This window comes from Citrus sinensis, chromosome 2 (assembly GCF_022201045.2).
Source record: "Citrus sinensis cultivar Valencia sweet orange chromosome 2, DVS_A1.0, whole genome shotgun sequence".
Classification (NCBI taxonomy): domain Eukaryota; kingdom Viridiplantae; phylum Streptophyta; class Magnoliopsida; order Sapindales; family Rutaceae; genus Citrus; species Citrus sinensis.
Window position 1 is genome coordinate 2614523 of NC_068557.1, and position 24731 is coordinate 2639253.

Here is a 24731-nt window from a genome sequence, read left to right on the forward strand (position 1 = left end):
TCGTTATCTAAAATTTTTGAATTTTTAAACCTCCACATTTTTAAAAGTAAAATCAATAAAAAAAATTGCATAATTGAAGATCAATAACATCCTAAGATTATGTTTGTGATAACGATTGAGAATCTCTCTGATTTATGATAAAGTTTATAAAAAAAAAATTAAATTTACAAAAGTAATTACAAACATTATTATTTTTAAAGTTAAATTTATAAAAATTTTAGTTAAAAAAAAGGGGGTTAAATTTAAATTTTTAAAGTAATTTGGAAAGAAAAGACGTCCGTGACCGTTGTATCTAACGGCTGGTTTGCAACTAAAGCAACCGGGTCAAAAATTCTCTTTAAACAACGAAACGACAGCACAATGGCTTTTGAAGAATTGAAACGCACTTTTGTGCGCCACGTGTCATCCTGTGTTCCTCTTTGCGGTTACGTCGCTCTGGTCTCTGCGATCTTTGTTGACTTTTGTGTCAAAAGAGCAAGCTTTCCTCAATACATAGCCGTTAGATTACATTATTTTAGCTATCCGACGGTCAAAAGGTAACAGACCAGACGTAAAGAGAGCCGTTGTGGGATCCGCTTGAATGATGCCGCTATCAAATTTCTTTTAAAATATGTGGTGCTATAGTGGTCCCTAAATTTTTAAAACATCGTAAGTAAAGACATAGCTTGCAAACATCATAAGTAAATATAATTTTTCCTCCATTCTTCCTCAAAATTTGAATTCGGGTGACCATGAAACTTCATAATTCTATTGTTAACTACTTATACAGTTTCAGTTGTTTCCTTTTATGTCGCATTGGAGTTGACTGGTTTCACATATTCTTGTAACTGCAGCAAGCAACCGAAATATGCAAAGCATGGACCATGCATCCACTGACATGGAGAACTTAGCAAGTTCTCTGAGTGGGAAGTTCAAGACCTTGCGTTATACCTCATCCGAAGCGAGTTGCATCTACAGAGTTCCTCAGACCAGGCGGCGTTTTCATCCAAGTGATTACACTCCAATAATGGTTTCAATTGGGCCACTTCATCATGGTAAGCAAGAGTTAAAACCCATGGAAGAGCATAAGCTAAGATACCTGCATCACTTTCTTCAACGAACTCAGGTAAGCATGGCACATTTCCTTGCATTTATACAGATAAAGGAGACGAAATTGCGCAACTATTATGCAGACACCATTGATCTTGAAAGTGATGACTTCATAACGATGATTTTGGTGGATGCTGTCTTTCTCATTGAGCTTTTTCTGAGAAACGGTAGCAGTGATTTCATAACTGATGATGACCCCTTATTCGATAAATCGAGGTGGACTTTCCTGACTGTGCATATGCGATTTGACTTGTACTTGGAGGAAAATCAGCTTCCATTCTTCATCCTCAGCGAGTTGTTTGATCTAGCCAAAACAAAAACCCGTAATGGTGACATTTATATGGGAATTTCCCTCATGACTTTTATCTGTAAGTGGTTCTCCGCTGAGCCCGGGCTTCCAAAAATAAATGCTGAGAGTTTGACAGGAGTTCAATTTTCAGAAGTTAAACACTTTCTTGATCTGGTTATACTCTGTCTTCACTCTCCCCAGCCACCCGAGTCACGCGCCCAAAGTAAGTTCAGTTACCGAAACATGCCTGGTGCGAAGGAACTTTATCGTGCTGGCGTCGAGTTTAAGTCAGGGACACACGAAAATCAACTTGACATCAAATTCTGTAAAGGGACTCTGGAAATTCCGTTTTTCGGTTTGTTTGATATCACAGAGCGTGTCTATAGAAATCTTCTAATGTTCGAGAATATGCATGTTTATCCGGTCAAATATTTTAATGACTATATCATACTCATGAGTTCCTTTCTGGTGACACCAAAAGATGCGGATCTACTCGTTCAAAATGAAATTATTGGGCTAGGGGATAGTGAACTATTGTCAACTGTTTTCCATAGCCTTGTCAAAGATTGTGTGATATATAATAATGGGTAAAAGCTTGTTTAGTCCCTATATTATGAGGTTAGTGTCCATTTAGTCCCTGTATTTTTAAAAACACCTCAAAACGTCCCTGCTACTAAATATTGACACTTATGCCATTATTTTTTTTTATTTTTAACTTGCTTTTACAATATTACATTTTTACAATAATGTTTCTTTTTTGGATATTAATAAAAAATTAAATTATCAAATTAAACTCAAAAATAAAATAAAAACAAAAAAGGTATATATTAATTTTTGTGGAAGCTCACGTATGTCTAAAAAATTAATATCGTAAAAAATTACATTATCAATTTTTTTAGAAAAATTAATATTTTAACTCAAGAGTGTGTTCCACAAAAATTAATATATATTCTTTTATTTTATTTTATTTTTTGGTGTTAAAGTGGTAATTTATTTTTTTTCTTTTTAATAATGTCTAAAAAAATTATTATAATAGGGTTATTTTTTTCTTTTTAATAATGTCTAAAAAATTATTATAATAGGGCAATATTATAAAAATAAGTTAAAAGGAACAAAAGATAATGGCAAAAGTGTCAATAATTTAATGGTAGGGATGGTTTGAGGTATTTTTAGAAATGTAGGGACTAAACGAGCACTAACTTCAAAATATAAGGACTAAACGAGCTTTTACCCTATAATAATTTCCAATATACTGCTCTCGTTGAAGATCTACAGGCCTTTTGCAAGTCACCAGCGCACAGGTGGAAGGCAATTTTGGATCAAAATTATTTCAATACTCCATGGTCAACTACCTCAGTCATTGCAGCAGTTATTCTCCTCCTACTCACCGCCACACAAACAATTTGTTCTATCATCGCATTATAGATTAATTTCTAGAGCTTTCAAATTATGTGCTTTTCTGTTGATGTACATCAATCACAGAATAAAAGCGATTCATTATGCAGTTGTGTTAAGTTTGATTTTCAATAATTATTGTATCACCGGTAATTGTAGTTTGACTTTCATTATAACTATCCAATAATATTTTCAAAATTATTTTGTCAAAATTGAATCATTAATTTAATATGAAGGACTAGAATTCATCCACTATCATTAATTTTATTGGAATTTTTATACAGAACCATTGTATGAATTATTATACATCCTGTGATTGAACTACACAAAACAGAAGCACTAGGACAAACAATACAAGCGAAATCCTTCCGAAAACAATAGGAGCAGGAAATAGTGGAAATTCATTTTTTAACCCACTATCCGCTGATAGAACTAGCCCATGGAGTGCTCAAAGAATTTTGCTTAATTTTGCCTTCCACTTGTGCCAAGGCATTGTAATAGCTCAGTTTATCTTCAACAATATCACTATATCCGAAATTTTTATTCAGGTGACACTTTTTGATAAGGTCGAGAGAAACATTTGACAATCTTTTATTATTCCCTAGTCCAATAATTCATTTTGAATGTGTAGTTCCCCATCTTCTGGAGGGGGTCCAAGATAACTCATGATTATAATGTAGTCTTTAAAATATCAGCTATAGCCATGCAGACACTTGAAAGCTGGAACATTTCTATAAAACTCTCTGTGGTATCATATACTATAAGAACTGAAATTTCAAGGACCCCTGTATTAAAACTGATGTCAAGTGGATTTCTGCCAGACCCCAACTTAAATTTGACTCCAGATTGGTGAACTTCTTTTCACCCGCTATTTTTAACCTCCGTTCACTTTGGGCACGGGACGGGGGTTGCTGAAAACAAATTCTAAGCAAATCAAGAAAATATTCTGCTTCTGGGAGAGAAAAGTCCCTCGTAATAGTCACCTTAGTTGTTTTGGCTAATTCAAATAATTCATTGAGGATGAATAACGGAGACGGATTTTCTAACAGCCACAAGTCAGCCGACAATTGATCAACCATCCATGGCTTTATGAAATCTGGGTAAAAACCTCTTAGGAAGAGCTCGATGAGAAAGACGGCATCCAATAAAATCATTGTCACAAATTCATCACTGCTAAGTTCTCGGGTTTTGGCACGTACTGGGGATTAGTTCTTTTATTTTTGTTAGAACCTGTGATGAAAGGACTATAAACCTAAGTGTTTAAGGTTAACCGAGGAACTTGGCCTCAACAACACAAGTTGGTTTGATTTAAAATAACTTAATAATGCCTTTATTCATGTCTTTCATGGTTTATATGGCCGTCAAATACAAACTGAAACTAACTTATTGATCAAATTCCAAAGAAACAAGAACCTTGGCCTCAACAACATAAGTTGGTTTGATTCGGAGTAACTGAATAATGCCTATGTTCATGTCTTTCGTGGCTTATATAGCGGTCAAGTACAAACTAACTTAAGGTTAACAAAGGAGCCTTAGTCTCAACAACACAAGTTGGTTTGATTTGGAATAACTTAATAATGCCTTATTCATGTCTTTCATGGCTTATATATCTGTCTAAGTGCAAACTGAAACTAACTTATTGATCAAATCCCAAAGAAACAGGGAAAAAAAAAACTAATTCTTCCCACAAGACTTGATCCAACTTAACAACACTTGACTCACTAGACACAGATTCAACTTATGGACAAATAATTAAAAATACAATAAGACATTGAAAATATATATATAAAAGACTCGTAACAATTCCTCGCCTCTTTAGAAATAGCATTGTCCTCAAGGTTATGACTAGGGAATTCATTTTCAATAACTCAAATACTAGTGGTAGCTATGGTGGTATAAGGTTTTATAATTTCCATTTCTTCATCGGCATCCCTTTTATTGAAACAAGCTTGAATCATGAATAATTTTTTGCAATGATGTCTAGGGCCAAATTGTTCATTACACTTGAAGCATAGTCCTTTCTTCCTTCTCTCACTTATCTCTTTTGTGCTAAGCCTTTTAACAGGCACTGATACGGAATTGTTTTGAGCTTCAGGAAGTTTAAATAGCCCTTGAGAGAGATTACGGGCTTCATACAAGAGAGCTAACCCAATGGCTAAAGATAATATTGTCGGACAACATGCTAATACATTCGCATTGATTGAATCATGCAACCTGCTAATAAAACAACTAACTTGACGATTTTGAAGAAGGTGTCATACTTTTGCTAATAATCTCTCAAATAGAGTTTGATATTCACTGACTGTCCCAGCTTGACTAACTTGATTAACTCTCCAAAGAAATCTTGGAAACTTGTAGCTCCACACCTCTAATTTAAGCCATCTTGAAAAATTCTTGCCAAGTCATCTCTTTTTTCTCTTGCTTAAGTAGCTAATACCATAACTAAAGAGAGCTTTATTGTCTTTTTTATTTTTATTTTTTTAATTATTATTAATATTTTAGTTTATTTAGTAAAAGAGAGGAATTATTTAGTCCGGAATCCTAGGATTCGGACGCATGCTGAGTTCCAACATCCATGCAGTAGATAAATAAACTTGTTGGGAGAACCTGTGCCTCTCGGTTCAAGCGGAGACTTCTAGTCTGGGTTGTGGTACGAGTTTAAAGGTGCCTCCTACAGTTGGGGCCCTCCCCAGAATACCTCGTGGTCAAAACCAAAAAAAAAAAAGAGAGCAAAGGCTGTTGGATTTCAATACAGAGATTCAATTCCTAGATAATTTCCTAATAAAGTATATTTATCTTATTGGTTTTGGTGGTTTATAAATGTTGAAAGTGTAAATTTTGCAACTTCACTTACATTTAATTAAATTTTAAATAATCTAATTTTCAAATCCCAAGATGAATTTTTATGATCGAAAAAAAAACAGACATCCTTATTTAATAATCGCTTTTAAAAAAAGGCCCACTAGTTATTTTTTTGTAAAAAGATTTTTTTTTTATTCCTTTACATACAATAAATTTATAGTTTATTCAGGCTCGATCAAAGACCATACTTCTATTCCTAAATGAAATAAGATATTCATAATGTCGTTATCTAAAAATTTTGAATTTTTAAACCTCCTCATTTTTAAAAGTAAAATCAATAAAAAAATTGCATAATTGAAGATCAATAAGATCCTAAGATTATGTTTGTGATAACGATTGAGAATCTCTATGATTTCTGATAAAGTTTATCAAAAAAAATTAAATTTACAAAAGTAATTACAAACATTATTGTTTTTAAAGTTAAATTTATAAAAATTTTAGTAAAAAAAAAGGGGGGGGGGTTAAATTTAAAATTTTAAAGTAATTTGGAAAGAAAAGACGTCCGTGACCGTTGTATCTAACGGCTAGTTTGCAACTAAAGCAACCGGGTCAAAAATTCTCTTTAAACAACGAAACGACAGCACAATGGCTTTTGAAGAATTGAAACGCACATTTGTGCGCCACGTGTCATCCTATGTTCCTCTTTGCGGTTTCGTCGCTCTGGTCTCTGCGATCTTTGTTTACTTTGTGTCTAAAGAGGAAGCTCTCCTCAACACATAGCCGTTAGATTACATTATTTTAGCTATCCGACGGTCAAAAGGTAACAGACCAGACGTAAAGAGAGCCGTTGTGGGATCCGCTTGAATGATGCCGCTACCAAATTTCTTTTAAAATATGTGGTGCTAGTGGTAATAACTCTAGGTCCCTAAATTTTTAAAACATCATAAGTAAAGGCATAGCATGCAAACATATTCATACAAGTCCTATCCTCAGAATTTGTTAAAAATTCACTAGTAAAATCAATCATTTAATTGTTAAATGTTTGAAATCAGCTTACAAATAAACTTATTTATTTTAATTTTTTCCGAAATATATTATTGAACTTTCAACAAAATTTAATATTAAATATGATATGATTCATGACACGACTTATTATTATGAAAATGATATAAATTACGTTTATAGATTTGAATTAACCTAAATTACACAAGTATAAGTCGTATAAAATATGTATCATCTATTTACTAACCTGTTTGGTTTTGAGTTTTTTTAATATTATATATGACATGATAATTATGGTATTAACCATGTAGCTCCTAAATAATATGCAACAAAAAATATTAAAAGGGTGAAAATTAAAACAAAAACTAATTCAAAAATATGATAATCACACATTTATTAATCTTGTGCTAAATTAATATTTGAAAATTTTTTAACTTGGTTGAACTTGTCTCACCTAAATTTTTCGTGATGAAGAACACCATAAACAATTTAACCTAAACTACCACAACAGGGTCTTTGTAAAAGTACTATCACTTATGCGCTTTTATTTAAATTTTTGTAGAAATTAGGGACCTTCTTGCTATTATCTCAAAAGAAATCAGGTTCTTCAAGCCTATAAATACCAAGAGAGTCATTCACGGGCTACTCATATCACAAAACCAGAACAAGATATAATTTGGAGGGGGGAAAACAAAAATCCGAGTGATAATTTCCAAATCTCTCACTCTCTTAAGCTCTAAGACAGAGATGGCGCAAGTTAGCATTTGCAGAGCTGTGGCTTTGGTTCTCTTCATTGCAGCGCTTCTCTCAATGACAGCTGTCGTCAGTGCACGGGATGTCGACCTGGCGCCGTCGCCGAGCATGGACGCCGGAGATGCGTTCCCGGTGACTGTTTCCGCTGGCTTTGTTTGCTCCTCACTCTTCTTCTCAGTCATTGCTCTACTATTGCAGTAATAGGTTCTCGAGAGACTCAGATTTTATATTATTTTATATTTTATTTTTATTATTAGGATAATTATTATTTTTGAAAATTTTGGGTTCTTTTTTTAATTGCTATTTGGTGGGAGTGCATGTGTTTGAGTTGCTGTGAGTGAGAATGTATTAGTTTTAATAATGCAATTATTTTATCCCCTAATCTTTGGTTAGGGTTATTTTTTCTTTTTATTTTTTTTTAATGGTCTTGATATTATGTTCTCTTTTAATTATAAAAATTGGTATTATTATTTATCATCTTGCATCTCTCCTTAATATTCATCGGGCTTTAAACTTAAAAACTCCCAGAGATCATTTCTATTATAAGTATTGTTAATTTTAAGTATATTAGTACAAAAACTAGCTGAAGGAAATTGACTTTTAAATAAGAAAAAAAAATCTATTTGGGTGGTTAAAATCTAATAAAGTTAATTGAAAATCTATTGCAAATTAATAATTCAAAATCCGTGTCATTATTTTAAGCAAAAAAAAAATTCTCAAGAAAAACTGACTTTAAATAAGAAAAAAAAATCTATTTAGGTGGTTAAAATCTAATAAAGTTAATTGAAAATCTATTGCAAATTAATAATTCAAAATCCGTGTCATTATTTTAAGCAAAAAAATTCTCAAGAAAAATTGAACTGGGGATAGTTTTATGTAGTTTCGTACTTTCAATTTCAAATGGGCCGGTTTAATAATTAGACCATCTAATTAAATCATCAATCTTGAAATTCATTTTTTTTTCCTCGCATACTTTATATTAATCAACATATATAAAAAATTTAATAGAAACACGATGCTTTTCCAAAATCCTAATGGCATCCGAAGTCTTCGTCTTGATTTGAATTCTCAACCATTCGCAAATGCATATTGAATCGCCTTAGGAATTTGCAAAACCTGTGAGGTTGATACAAATTAATTAACAAATCTTGGTTTCCAGACAATTGATTTTAATCAGTTTCCAACTCTTTTCATTATCTTCTGAAAGCAACACTTGCATCTGTTGAGGTTAACCGATGAAGAAGATACTCAAAAACACTTTGTTAACAAAGAGCAATAAACTAATAATAACAAAGGCAACACAAGCAAATTTAGAGTGCTTGTGTTAATTAATTTGGCACTTAAAAATTAAGAAAAAAAAAAAGAATATTCTGGATTAAACTTGGAAAGAAAATTTGGAATACAAGTTCTTAATTTTCCACAAGAATATAATACTGAAATGTAATTCTCAAACAATTGCTGTCGGTGGTCTCTAGCTCGTTTTAGACGTTTAGATTTTGTTAGAACTTGTAGAAGGACAATGACTTGTCATGAATAGAAGACCATTTATTTATACATGGAATTATGGATTAATAAAAAATAATTTTTATTGATTATTTTATTATTTGATTATATATATTGCCAGAATGACACCAATTGAAAGCTTAGGTAGAAAATGACGAAACAAACGTAAATAATAATAATAATAATAATAATAATAATAATAATAATAGTAGTATTTATTTTTATTTTTTTTGTGGATGATTGATACCAATTATATAACTTAGAATAAAAAAATTGAATGAATTTAAAATTTATATTACTTTTGATAACAAGATAAATATAAATAGATGACTAATAGTTTTTCTACAATTAATCCTAATTCTCCATTTTTGAATTTGGGCGGCCAACAAATAAAATTATTTGAAAACTACTCTACCCTGAGAGTTGCTAACCACCAGAAAAATTAACAAAAAAGAAATTTAATTGAGGACAATGAAATATCTAAACAATATTGTACACAAATCGAACTCCCTCTGAAGGCCAGAGAAGACCTTGACTCACTATTGTGTTTGAAAACGAGTGTTGCTATTCAACGCGGGAAGAAGATGATTATGGGCCTGCTCATGGTGTCCTTTTCCTGGGTTAAAGTGTCTGTATGAACTTTATAACAACTTGGAGAATCCAATCAACCGAAAAGTTAATTATAAGCATGGATCCGGCATCCTCCATTTTCAGATTGGCGGCCCTTGTATGGGTTGTAATATTTACTTGCGATAACGTTGCTGTTAGAACTGTTACATTTGTGACGGCATCTGCTTTGTCACCCATACAGTTAGAAAAGAAAGCTTTAATCAATACTGGCTGGTGGAACAGCAGCTTCTGGACGACGGACCATTGCAAGTGGGAAGGCATCACTTGCAATTCAGCAGGAAGCATATTCGAGCTATACTTATCAGGGTATTATGCTGGCTTCAATTGGCGGCTTAGCCAATTAAACTTCTCTTGCTTTCCGAACCTCGTAAAGCTGACGATCCAGTTCTTTGCTCTTACTGGAAGCATACCACCAGAAATTAGTGCTCTTTCAAAACTCCAACTGCTGGACTTGTCCTCGAACGGGCTTACAGGTAACATACGAACTTAACTTCATTACCGCATATTATTTGAGCAATCATATTTAAATGGATTAAGTTTGAGAGAATACTGACAAAAACAAAGGTAAACCAGCCCTATTTTATCATATTAATTGAAAAAATAATAATAATAATTAACACGGTAGACACACCTGTTTACACCATTGTTTTTATTTATGCTCTATCAACGTTTAATTTCTTCAACATTTTTTTTCATTATTTTCGTAGACTAATAACATAAATGTATAAAATAGGTACAATCCCTCCAGAAATTGGGAACCTGAAGAATTTGATCGAGTTGAATGTGGGCAGTAACAGCCTAATTGGGCCTATTCCTTCAGCTCTAGGGAGTTTGACCAATCTGAGCAATTTGGATCTTTCCTCTAACAAACTTTCTGGAAAAATTCCTCCAGAGATAGCAGGTATGAAGAATCTAACCTGGTTGGACCTATCAAATAACAACATAAAAGGTTCAATTCCCGGTGAGATCACCGAATTATCTCGACTTGATTATCTAGATCTTTCCTCTAACAAACTTTCTGGCCAAGTACCGTTTTCAAATGAACAACTCTCAAGCGTGTATATAGTAAGACTCTCTCCTAACAAGGGTTTATGCGGCGGCAATTTTCTTGATCTTCCCTCATGCGATACAACCAAACCTGCCACTCTCTTTGTTGAAATTTTTCTTCCCCTCGCCATAGTCCTCTCAGTCATAGTCTTTGCATGCTTACTACTTGCTAAACGTAAGTACAAGAAACCCAAACTCGAGGAAAGAGCAACCAATAACATAGATGTATTTTCAATATGGAATTATGATGGTAGAATTGTCTACGAGGATCTGATTGAAGCCACGGAAGATTTTCACATTAAATAATGCATTGGTACCGGAGGCTATGGCAGCGTCTACAAGGCACAGCTTCCCAACGGCAAGGTATTTGCATTGAAAAAGCTTCACACTTCAGAAACAGAGGAATTGGCGTTCATCAAGAGTTTCCGAAACGAGGCTCAAGTGCTTTCTCAAGTACTGCACCGTAATATTGTCAAATTATACGGTTTTTGCTTGCACAGAAAATGCATGTTTCTCATTTACGAGTACATGGAGAGAGGAAGCTTGTTCTGCAATTTACACAATAATGAGGACGCCGTGGAGTTGGATTGGGCTAAGAGGGTGAACATTGTAAAAGCCATGGCACATGCTTTGGCTTACTTGCATCATGACTGCTCACCATCAATTGTTCACCGCGACATATCGAGCAACAACATTCTACTTAACTCAAAATTGGAGGCATTTGTTGCTGACTTTGGCACTGCCAGGCTTCTACATGCCCCGATTCGTCCAATCGAACTCTATTAGCAGGAACATATGGATATATAGCTCCAGGTTTACCCTTATGATATCTATTATTCTCACGATCGATCCTTTATTTGGTTCAATTTTATTTTATTTTGCTTTATATTGCAGTCATATCCCATAACATCTCTCTTAAATAGATAGCCAGCTGGCTAGAGAAACTCACAAATGAAATTATCTCTTTTATTAGCGGGAAGCTACATTCTATGATTACATTTTTTTGTTTTGGGCAGAACTTGCCTACACCATGGTTATGACGGAGAAATGTGATGTTTATAGCTTTGGAGTGGTGACACTTGAAGTATTAATGGGAAAGCATCCAAGGGACCTTCTTTCGTCATTATCATCATCATCTGATCCAAAAATCATGTTGATTGATGTTTTAGACCAACGTCTTCCACCTCCAGTTGATCGAAAGGTTATTCGAGATATCCTTCTTGCTTCAACAATTTCATTTGCATGCTTGCAATCGAACCCAAAGTCTCGACCTACGATGCAATATGTATCTCAAGAATTTCTCATCACTCGCAAGACTCCATTGGTAAAGCATGCTGCTATTCAAGATATTTCCATCTCAGAACTTAGAAACTAATAAAGGATGATCAATATAATTGCTAATCTTAAATGTATTTCGTTGGTAGTATTTTGTAAAACTTTGGTGAGGGTGAATATTGGTTTCATGAAACCGTTGTTTGTCTTGAATAAAAATGAAAGTAACTCTTCTATAGTGAAATTGATGCTTCCAATCTAAACGATTACATCTTTAATTATTGTTTCTGAGTGAATTGCATGTGCAAATAAGGTCAGCAAGTTTTGCTATTGTGCTTAGGAAACCTTCTTCCATCCGCATTATTTTTATAAATTAATATCGTGTGCAATAATTATTGTAACTCATGAGTTGTCAGAACAGTAAATCAAAGTGGGAATATTTCCATATTGTGGCATGACATGGGCTTTTCTTCTCAATCAAATTTTAAAAAATTTTGGATTCTCTATTTCACTATTTAATTGAGTAGACTGCAGATATAAATGTAGACAAATCGTTAGCCTTACTTCACAGAAGTTTCATTGCAAGTCGTTTTGCATTGCCGCATAAGAGTGATCAATTGAATAGGAACGGCAATGTTGAAGTTGATATGATAAAAGTGAAAATGACTAGATATTCCGCAAAGTCTAAAATTCAAGAAATTGAAGCACCAATCAAGTGATCAAATTCTCTCATGTAATTAATTATCATCAATTGGCTTGAAGGTCGTCAAGAAGGCAGTGGGTTGACAAATTAAATTAAATTGTTCTTTCATAAATGGTAAATAAATATAATCAATCAAAGACCTAGGTCATATTTGGTATTAAGGTATTGTAATTTCTAAGTTATAACTACTTTGGAACAAAAATGTAATTATAAAATAAAAGCTGAGAATGTATAATCAATATAACTTTTAACTAATATTTTTGCCAAAAATAATAAAGATATTATAGGTTTCTCATCTTATAAGTGTGGGATCAAATCAACTTAACTTTTATACCACAATTGGCAGTACTTAATCTAAATAATGTTTTGCTATAACTTAGAAAACTATAACTACCCAACATCGATATCAAACAGGACCTTAGTCTGTAAGTATCTATCATTCTTTCCTGTTTTTAAAATACTAGTAGTAGTAAGTCTTGAACTTGAAATCAATCTAACGGTACATAGTTTTTTCCAAGTTCCATCAGCAACAAATTTTCCTCTTCTTCCTCTGGTTCTTCAGCTAAATGCCACTAAAGATATCAAAATTAGTGCTTGTTTGTTTCTGGATTTTAGCTATCGGTATGATACATCCGCTGAGACCCCGGGTGCATTTTTTCCTGCTCAAATACCTAATAGTCACTAACCAACCAATATGAATTCTTGAAAAAGAACCATAAAAAAAAAAATGATTCTTTTATTGATATTTCTCCAGAGAGAAAGAAGAAACAAATAATTAAGAGCTGAAATTATGTAACTGTAATTATCAAGAAGTTAATTACGGCAATACATAATGTACAAGTTACCTACGGTTGGTCACTTGTAATATTATGATACAATTATCTACGGTTAATCAATGCATGGTTCACTTGTAATTTATTGTCTTTTTATTTTAGTTTTTCAATTATTATTATTATTAATATTTTAGTTTCTTTAGTAAAAGAGAGGAATTATTTAGTCCGGAATCCTAGAATTCGAACGCATGGTAGGTTCCAACATTTATGCAGTAGATAAATAAAGAGAGCAAAGTGTCATGGGATGAGTGTTTTGCGCAGCTAACCCGTGCGGCACTTAGACAACTTTGCCGAATGTTGCTAAGTAAGCCTAGAGATTCTCGAACTAGAGAAGAGAGCAATTGAGCCAAAGAAGAAAACTTGTATTGCACAAAGAGAGAATACAATGCTTGAGTTGCTTACAAAGCTTGTTGGATACAAATGCCTAATGCCATCCCATATTTATTGGGGAGGCTTTGCCTAACTTTGCCTAATTTTACCTAACTTTGCCAAACTTGGTCAAACTCTAGAGTATTTTACAATTTCCTAACTATTTGCATGTGTTGGAATTGTATAAAGTATTCTAGAATATTTACATGTTCACATGTGCTAGAGTTGCCTAGAACCTTCCGGAATTGGGCCAAGCTAGCACTCTTGGCCTTGTGTTGGCTCTCTAGCCCGAAATTGTGGGCAATTGGGCTAGCGGATTGGGCGGTCCGCAACAAAAGGCTGTTGGATTGCAATACAGAGTTTTCTAGATAATTTCTTAATAAATTAAACACGTTTTATTCATTAAATTTCTTTTTTAATTACTTAAAACACATCAAATATCAATTAGTTTTGGTGGTTTATAAATGATGAAAGTGTAAATTTTGAATTTCGCTTTCAACATTTAGAACCTTAATTTACAACATTAACTTTTTTTTGTCAACAAAGTTAAATTTAAATTTTTGGGGAGATAATAATAAAGTAATTTCGAAAGAAAAAATGAAAAGAAAAGAAAAGACGTCCGTGACCGTTGGACCTTAACGGCTAGTTTGTCAAAATTCCTCTTTAAACAACGAAACGACAGCACAACGGCTTTTGAAGGATCAAAACTCATTGCTCTGCGCCACGTGTCCTCCTATGTTCTTCTTTGCGGTTACGTCACTCTTGTCTCAACAATCTTTTTTTCCATTTTTACTTTCTGTCTAAAGAGCAAGCTCTCCTCAACTCACAGCCGTTAGATTAGATTCTTTTAACCATTCGACGGTCAAAAGGCAACAGATGATGAAACCCGACATGTTGCTATTCATAGAAGTCATATCCTTAGAATTTGTTAAAAATTCACAAGTAAAATCAATCATTTAACCGTTAAATATTTGAAAATCGGCTAGATTAACTTATTTATCTCCATGTTTTGAGAAACATATTATTAAACTTTCAACAAAATTTGATAATATATATGATATAATTTGTAACACGACTTACTGATTAAACATGAAAATGATATAAATTAAGTTAATAAATTTAAATTAATCAAAGATTACACAAGTAGTAATCGTATAAAATATGTGTAATTTATTTACTAACTTGTTTGGGTTTAGATTTTTTTTCAATATTATATATGACATCATAATTATAGTATTAACCATATAGGTCCTCAATAATATTTAAATAAAAAATATTAAACGGGTGAAAATTAAAACAAAATCTAATTTAAAGATATATTAATAATACTTTTATCAATCGTGTGCTAAATTAGTGTTTTAAGCTTTTTAGTTTCATCGAACTCGTGCCGCCCAAAATTTTCATGATGAAGAATACGATAAATAATCCAACCTAAACTACTACAAGTCTATAACAGGGTCTCTGCAAAAATATTATCTATCACTTATGCCCTTTCATTTAAATTTCTGTAAACATTAGGGACCTTCTTGCTATTCTCTCAAGCCTGCAAATACCAAGAGTCATTCGCAGTCTACTCATATTACAAAAACCAAAACAAGAAATAATTCGGGCGGGGAAAAAAATTCATATCACAAAATCAAAATTTCTCACACTCTTAAGTTCTAATACAGAGATGGCGCAAGTTAGTATTTGCAGAGCTGTGGCTTTGATTCTCTTCATTGCAGCGCTTTTCTCAATGACAGCTGTCGGCAGTGCACAGGATGTCGACCTAGCGCCGTCGCCGAGCATGGACGCCGGAGCTGCGTTCCCGGTGACTGTTTCCGCTGGCTTTGTTTGCCTCTCACTCTTCTTCTCAGTCATTGCTCTACTATTGCAGTAATAGGTTCTTGAGAGACTCAGATTTTTATTTTATTTTTATTATTAGGATATTTATTACTTTTGAAATTTTTGGGTATTTTTTTAATTGCTATTTGGTGGAAGTGCATGTGTTTGAGTTGCTGTGAGTGAGAATATTAGTTTTAATAATTCAATTATTTTTCCTCTAATCTTTGGCTAGGGTTGTTTTTTCTTTTTATTTTTTTTACGGTCTTGATATTATATTTTATTTTAATTATAAAAATTGGTATTGTTATTTATCATCTTTCATCTATCTTTAATATTCATCGTGCTTAATATTGTTAGCTCCATTTTACTTCGCTACTAAAAATGTCCCAGAGATCATTTCTATTTTAAGTATATTTAGTACAAAAACTAGCTGAAGGAAATTGACTTTAAATAAGAAAAAAAATCTATTTAGATGGTTAAAATCTAAAGTTAATTGAAAATCTATTGCAAATTAAGAATTCAAAATCCGTGTCATTATTTTAAGGCAAAAATTTCTCAAGAAAAATTGAACTGGGGATAGTTTTATGTAGGTTCGTACTTTCAATTTCAAATGGGCCGGTTTAATAATTAGACCATCTACTTTCATCATACTTATCTTGAAATTCAATTTTTTCCTTACATACTTTCTGTGCTTTTTCCAAAATTTTTTCTTTTTTTTTTTTCAGGTTTCATTTAAACCAAATTTTCTCCATTATCCATTCGCAAATGAATATTGAATCACCTTAGGAATATGCAAAACCTGTGAAGTTGATACAGAGCAATTAACAAATCTTGGTTTGCAGACAATTTGATTGTAATCAGTTCCCAACTCTTTTCATTATCTTCTGAACGCAACTTGCATCTGTTGAGGTTAGCTGATGAAGAAGATACTCAAAAATACAAACAATAAATTAAAAACAAAGGCAACAAGCAAGAGACATACAAATTTAGAGTGCCCCTCTCTGTGTGAGGCTAATGGTCAATTTTGGAATTATTGTTCGTCAAAATTGATTGTTTGAAAATAACTACAAACGTGTGTTTCGGTAAATTATTTTATTTGATTTCAGCCCGAGATATATTAATTTGGCACTTAAAAATTAAGAAAAAAAAAAGAATATTCTGGATTAAACGAAACTTGGAAAGAAGCCCCGAAAGACCTTGACTCCAAAAGAAATCTACTTCAATCTTTGGAAAATTTTGATACAAGTTCTAAATTTTCCACAAGATATCCCCAAATGTAATTTTCAAACAACTGCTGTTGGTGTTGTCTAGCTCGTTTTAGACGTTTAGGAATTGTTAGAACTTGTAAAAGGACAATGACTTCTTGAGTCATGAATAAAAGACCATTTATTTATACATAGATTTATGGATTAATAAAAGTCTGTGCGGCTCCAAAACCAATTTTTACTGATTATTTGATTATTTTTATTACAAATTTATAGGGTAGAAAATAAGAAAACAAAGTAAAAAAAAAAAAAATTATAGTACTAGTTATTTTACAAGGGTAATTCTGTCAATTTGAGGATAATCAAAATATTTATGTAGATTTATACCAATCATATACACAAATCAAACTCCCTCAAAAGTCTTAAAGGCCAGAGAATACCTTGACTCACTATTGTGATTGAAAAACGTGTGGGCAATTAATGTACAGGAGGAGGATTTAACGCGGGAAGAAAAATAGAAGACAACTATGAGTCTGCTCATGGTGTCCTTTTCCAGGGTTAAAATGTTTATATAAACTTCGTAAGAGCTTGCTGAATCCAATAGCTCAATCAACCGAAAAGTTAATTATAAGCATGGATCCGGCATCCTCCATTTTCAGATTGGCGGCCCTTGTATGGGTTGCAATATTTACATGCGATAACGTTGCTGTTAGAAGTGGTACAATTGTCACAGCATCTGCTTTGTCACCCATACAGTTAGAAAAGAAAGCTTTAATCAATACTGGCTGGTGGAACAGCAGCTTCTGGACGACGGACCATTGCAAGTGGGAAGGCATCACTTGCAATTCAGCAGGAAGCATATTCGAGCTATACTTATCAGGGTATTATGCTGGCTTCAATTGGCGGCTTAGCCAATTAAACTTCTCTTGCTTTCCGAACCTCGTAAAGCTGACGATCCAGTTCTTTGCTCTTACTGGAAGCATACCACCAGAAATTAGTGCTCTTTCAAAACTCCAACTGCTGGACTTGTCCTCGAACGGGCTTACAGGTAACATACGAACTTAACTTCATTACCGCATATTATTTGAGCAATCATATTTAAATGGATTAAGTTTGAGAGAATACTGACAAAAACAAAGGTAAACCAGGCCTATTTTATCATATTAATTGAAAAAATAATAATAATAATTAACACGGTAGACACACCTGTTTACACCATTGTTTTTATTTATGCTCTATCAACGTTTAATTTCTTCAACATTTTTTTTCATTATTTTCGTAGACTAATAACATAAATGTATAAAATAGGTACAATCCCTCCAGAAATTGGGAACCTGAAGAATTTGATCGAGTTGAATGTGGGCAGTAACAGCCTAATTGGGCCTATTCCTTCAGCTCTAGGGAGTTTGACCAATCTGAGCAATTTGGATCTTTCCTCTAACAAACTTTCTGGAAAAATTCCTCCAGAGATAGCAGGTATGAAGAATCTAACCTGGTTGGACCTATCAAATAACAACATAAAAGGTTCAATTCCCGGTGAGATCACCGAATTATCTCGACTTGATTATCTAGATCTTTCCTCTAACAAACTTTCTGGCCAAGTACCGTTTTCAAATGAACAACTCTCAAGCGTGTATATAGTAAGACTCTCTCCTAACAAGGGTTTATGCGGCGGCAATTTTCTTGATCTTCCCTCATGCGATACAACCAAACCTGCCACTCTCTTTGTTGAAATTTTTCTTCCCCTCGCCATAGTCCTCTCAGTCATAGTCTTTGCATGCTTACTACTTGCTAAACGTAAGTACAAGAAACCCAAACTCGAGGAAAGAGCAACCAATAACATAGATGTATTTTCAATATGGAATTATGATGGTAGAATTGTCTACGAGGATCTGATTGAAGCCACGGAAGATTTTCACATTAAATAATGCATTGGTACCGGAGGCTATGGCAGCGTCTACAAGGCACAGCTTCCCAACGGCAAGGTATTTGCATTGAAAAAGCTTCACACTTCAGAAACAGAGGAATTGGCGTTCATCAAGAGTTTCCGAAACGAGGCTCAAGTGCTTTCTCAAGTACTGCACCGTAATATTGTCAAATTATACGGTTTTTGCTTGCACAGAAAATGCATGTTTCTCATTTACGAGTACATGAAGAGAGGAAGCTTGTTCTGCAATTTACACAATAATGAGGACGCCGTGGAGTTGGATTGGGCTAAGAGGGTGAACATTGTAAAAGCCATGGCACATGCTTTGGCTTACTTGCATCATGACTGCTCACCATCAATTGTTCACCGCGACATATCGAGCAACAACATTCTACTTAACTCAAAATTGGAGGCATTTGTTGCTGACTTTGGCACTGCCAGGCTTCTACATGCCCCGATTCGTCCAATCGAACTCTATTAGCAGGAACATATGGATATATAGCTCCAGGTTTACCCTTATGATATCTATTATTCTCACGATCGATCCTTTATTTGGTTCAATTTTATTTTATTTTGCTTTATATTGCAGTCATATCCCATAACATCTCTCTTAAATAGATAGCCAGCTGGCTAGAGAAACTCACAAATGAAATTATCTCTTTTATTAGCGGGAAGCTACATTCTATGATTACATTTTTTTGTTTTGGGCAGAACTTGCCTACACCATGGTTATGACGGAGAAATGTGATGTTTATAGCTTTGGAGTGGTGACACTTGAAGTATTAATGGGAAAGCATCCAAGGGACCTTCTTTCGTCATTATCATCATCATCTGATCCAAAAATCATGTTGATTGATGTTTTAGACCAACGTCTTCCACCTCCAGTTGATCGAAAGGTTATTCGAGATATCCTTCTTGCTTCAACAATTTCATTTGCATGCTTGCAATCGAACCCAAAGTCTCGACCTACGATGCAATATGTGTCTCAAGAATTTCTCATCACTCGCAAGACTCCATTGGTAAAGCATGCTGCTATTCAAGATATTTCCATCTCAGAACTTAGAAACTAATAAAGGATGTATTTGATTGATCAATGTGATTTGCTAATCTTAAATGTATTTCATTGATGGTATTTTGTAAAACTTTGGTGAGGGTGAATTTTGGTGAAATTGGTGTTTCCAATCTAAACGATTACATCTTTAATTATTGTTTCTGAGTGAATTGCATGTGCAAATAAGGTCAGCAAGTTTTGTTATTCTGCTTAGGAAACCTTCTTCCATCCGCATTATTTTTATAAATTAATATCGTGTGCAATATCTGCCTCTCGTTATTATCTTTCAACCGCACAAATAAATAATCATAATAATAGCAATAATTATTGTAACTCATGAGTTGTCCGAACAGTAAATCAAAGTTGGAATATTTCCATATTGTGGCATGACATGGGCTTTTCTTCTCAATCAAATTTTAACAAATTTTGGATTCTCTATTTTCACTATTTAATTGAGTAGACTGCAGGTATGAATGTAGACAAATCGTTAGCCTTACTTCACAGAAGTTTCATTGCAAGTCGTTTTGCATTGGCGCATAAGAGTGATCAATTGAATAGGAACGGCAATGTTGAAGTTGATATGATAAAAGTGAAAATGACTAGATATTCCGCAAAGTCTAAAATTCAAGAAATTGAAGCACCAATCAAGTGATCAAATTCTCTCATGTAATTAATTATCATCAATTGGCTTGAAGGTCGTCAAGAAGGCAGTGGGTTGACAAATTAAATTAAATTGTTCTTTCATAAATGGTAAATAAATATAATCAATCAAAGACCTAGGTCATATTTGGTATTAAGGTATTGTAATTTCTAAGTTATAACTACTTTGGAACAAAAATGTAATTATAAAATAAAAGCTGAGAATGTATAATCAATATAACTTTTAACTAATATTTTTGCCAAAAATAATAAAGATATTATAGGTTTCTCATCTTACAAGTGTGAGATCAAATCAACTTAACTTTTATACCACAATTGGCAGTAATTGGTATTAATTTATTGACTATCTTGAGTCAATAAATTAAGGACAATGACTATCTTGAGTCATGAATAAAAGACCATTTATTTATACTAATAAAAATCTGTGTGGCTCCAAAACCAATTTTTACTGATTACTTGATTATTTTTATTCCCAGAATGACACAAATTACAAATTTATAGGGTAGAAAATAACAAAACAAAAGTAAAAAAAAAAAAATTATAGTACTAGTTATTTTACAAGGGTAATTCTATCAATTTGATTGATGACTGATACAATAAACTTAAGGTGAAAAATTAAACAAATTTAAATTTTTAAAGTATTTTTTATAATAAAGTAAACTTAAGATGGATAACCTATAATTTCCATATCATTATTTGTCCAAATCCTCCATTTAGACTAGCCAAATGAAGTTATTTGGAAGCTACTCTACCAGGCCCCAAGTTTACTAGTAAACATGTGATTGCCAGTCACTAATAAAAAGAGAAAAATAACAAAAAAAGCAATGTTATTGAGGATAACCAAAATATATGTGTAGATTTACACCAATCATATGCAGAAACCAAATTCCCTCAAAAGTCTAAAAGGCCATAGAATACCTTGACTCGCTATTGTGATTGAAAAACGTGTGTGGCGATTAATGTACGGGCGGAGGATTTAACGCGGGAAGAAAAATAGAAGACGACTATGAGTCTGCTCATGGTGTCCTTTTCCAGGGTTAAAATGTTTATATAAACTTTGTAAGAGCTTCATGAATCCAATAGCTCCATCAACCGAAAAGTTAATTATAAGCATGGATCCGGCATCCTCCATTTTCAGATTGGCGGCCCTTGTATGGGTTGTAATTTTTACTTGTGATAACGTTGCTGCTAGAACTGGTACATTTGTGACAGCATCTGCTTTGTCACCCTTACAGTTAGAAGCGAAAGCTTTACTCAATACTGGCTGGTGGGACAGCAGCTTCTGGACGGCCAACTACTCTTCGGATCATTGCAAGTGGATTGGATTCACTTGCAATTCAGCTGGAAGCATAATCGGGCTACACTTATCAAGGGATTATGGTAGCTTCGAGGAACCGGTACAGCTTAGCCAATTAAACTTTTCTTGCTTTCCGAACCTCGAAAATCTGACATTCCAGTCCTTTCCTCTTGCTGGAAGCATACCACCAGAAATTAGTGCTCTTTCAAAACTCCAACGGCTGGACTTGTCCTCGAACAGGCTTACAGGTAACATACGAAATTAACTTCACTACCGCATATTATTTGAGCAATGATATTTAAATGGATAAGTTTGAGAGAATACTGACAAAAACAAAGGTAAACCTGGCCTATTTTATCATATTAATTGAAAAAAAAATAATTAACATGGTAAAAACACATTTCTACCATTGTTCCTATTAATATCAACGTTTAATTTCTTTAATTCTTTTTTTTGGTTATTTTCGTAAATGGATAACGTAAATGTATAACAGGTAGTATCCCTTCAGAGATTGGGAATTTGAGGAATCTTGTCTATCTAAATATTTCTAAAAACATCCTTACTGGAACTGTTCCTTCAACTCTTGGTAGTTTAACCAACTTGAAAAATATGGGCCTTTCTTACAACCAGCTCAGTGGTCCGCTACCTCAGGAAATTGGGAACCTGAAGAATCTAATGGAGTTGGACTTGGGCACTAATAGCCTAATTGGGCCTATTCCTTCAACTCTTGGTCGCTTAACCAATTTGAATTATATGAGCCTCTCTCGCAACATGTTCGGTGGTCTACTACCTCAGGAAATTGGGAACCTGAAGAATTTGATCGAGTTGAATGTGGGCAGTAACAGCCTAATTGGGCCGATTCCTTCAACTCTAGGTCTTTTGACCGATTTGAGCTATTTGGATCTTAGTTGTAACCAATTCAGCAGCTCAATTCCAAATGATACAACCAAACTTCTGGTAGAAATGTGTTTTTACCAGAAGTGATACAACCAAGTGATACAACCAAACTTCTGGTTCTCTTTATTGAAATTTTTTTTCCCATCACCGTAGTCATAATCTTTGCACGCTTGCTACTTGTTAAACGTAAGTACAAGAAACCCGAACTCAAGGAAAGAGCAACCAATAGCATAGATGTATTTTCAGTATGGAATTATGATGGTAGGATTGTCTACGAGGATCTGATTAGAGCCACGGAAGATTTTGACATTAGATATTGCATTGGTACCGGAGGCTATGGCAGCGTCTACAAGGCACAGCTTCCCAACGGCAAAGTATTTGCACTGAAAAAGCTTCACACTTCAGAAACAGAGGAATTGGCATTCATCAAGAGTTTCCGAAACGAGGCTCAAGTACTTTCTCAAGTACTGCACCGTAATATTGTCAAATTATACGGTTTTTGCTTGCACAGAAAATGCATGTTTCTCATTTACGAGTACATGGAGGGAGGAAGCTTGTTCTGCAATTTACACAATAATGAAGAAGCCGTAGAGTTGGATTGGGCTAAGAGGGTGAACATTGTAAAAGCCATGGCACATGCTTTGGCTTACTTGCATCATGATTGCTTGTTGAATCAAAATAGAGTAAAAACTCTAATTGATCAAGAAGAAGAAAAACTCTCTTTAGAATAATCTCACAAAATTGCAAAAAGAGAAGAACTCTTAAGAAAGCTTTCAAATGCTTATAATAAAGCTTTTTATTGTTGAATAATAAAACTCAAATACAAATGAGGTATTTATAGGTTACAAGAAACAATCTAAACCACTCATTAAAATAACCACAAACTAATTTAAACCATTGAAATTAAACATGGGAAAAATACCTAATTTTCACCTAACTAAATTGATGTAAGCAATGACATCAAATTAATTTAGGTGTGGACTTATTTGGGCTAATATTCACCTAACTAAATTGATGTAAGCAATGACATCAAATTAATTTAGGTGTGGACTTATTTGGGCTAATATTGACTTCTCAACACTCCCCCTCAATGTTAGCCCCCATTCTTTGAATCATGCCAAGCTGACGACGGAAATGTTCAAACTTTCCAACACTCAAGCTTTTTGTAAACAAGTCAGCAATTTGTTCATCTGTCTTGACTTGCCTCATCTCAATCTCTTCTTGCAGAACTTTTTCCCTAACAAAGTGGTAATGCACTTCCACATGTTTAGTTCTTGCATGAAAAACAGGATTCTCCGCCAGCCGAATTGCCGATTGGTTGTCACAGTACAACAGAACTGTATAATCTAGTGGTTGATGTAGATCATTCATTAGTTGTATCAGCCACGTGCTTTCTTGAGCTGCCATTGCTGCTGCTCGATACTCTGCTTCCGTAGTTGACATGGACACAGTCGGTTGTCTCTTGCTACACCAAGAAATCGTTCCAGATCCAAGGGTAAACATATACCCAGTAGTTGATCTGCGAGTATCGTGATCTCCTGCATAGTCAGCATCACAGTAGCCAACTAGTTTGCAATTTCCACCTTTCTTGTATAAAAGACCATAGTCTATTGTACTCTTCACATATCTGAGTACTCGCCGAACCGCTTCTAAATGAGACTTCTTCGGATTTTGCATGTATCGACTCATCACGCCAACTGCATAAGAAATGTCAGGTCGAGTCAAGGTTAAGTAGATTAGACTACCCACTAATTGTCGATACATCGATGCATCTTCCAGGTCTTTGCCTTCATGTGCACACATCTTGGCATTTGGTTCCATCGGTGTTGAGATCGGCTTACATTCTAGCATCCCAAACTTCTTCAACAAATCTTTGGCATATTTCTGTTGACAAAGAAATATCCCTTCTTTCGTCTGATCAACCTCTAGCCCAAGGAAATGCTTAAGTTGTCCAAGTTCTTTCATTTGAAAACGAACTGACAAGTTCTCCTTTGTTCGGAAAATTTCTTCAACATCATCTCCAGTGATGATTAGATCATCTACGTACACGAGCACAATAGCTATCCTTTCTCCATTAGCTTTAGCAAACAAGCTGGAGTCTGCAGATGTTACTGAATACCCACTTTGAGTTAGAAATTCAGCAATCTTGCCATACCACGCCCTGGGTGCTTGTTTTAGTCCGT

At 34.0% G+C, this 24731-nt stretch overlaps 2 protein-coding genes and 2 pseudogenes across 2 annotated transcripts; all 4 read left to right on the forward strand.

Annotated features, from left to right (window-relative positions):
- The first annotated feature begins 856 nt into the window (after window positions 1-856).
- Window positions 857-1969, forward strand: LOC127900212 (UPF0481 protein At3g47200-like). The gene has a single exon (XM_052434548.1). The coding sequence runs from the start codon at window positions 857-859 to the stop codon at window positions 1967-1969; it is 1113 nt and encodes a 370-aa protein (XP_052290508.1).
- A 7473-nt stretch (window positions 1970-9442) lies between these two features.
- Window positions 9443-12033, forward strand: LOC102613113 (probable leucine-rich repeat receptor-like protein kinase At1g35710; annotated as a pseudogene).
- Window positions 12034-17203: 5170 nt separating this feature from the next.
- LOC102618765 (MDIS1-interacting receptor like kinase 2-like) lies at window positions 17204-20470 on the forward strand (annotated as a pseudogene).
- Window positions 20471-21466: 996 nt separating this feature from the next.
- On the forward strand, window positions 21467-23279 carry LOC102615974 (probable leucine-rich repeat receptor-like protein kinase At1g35710). The gene is made up of 3 exons (XM_052434549.1): window positions 21467-21899; window positions 22145-22561; window positions 22702-23279. Exons 1-3 carry the CDS (start codon window positions 21467-21469, stop codon window positions 23277-23279), a joined length of 1428 nt encoding a protein of 475 aa, XP_052290509.1.
- Window positions 23280-24731: the final 1452 nt, after the last annotated feature.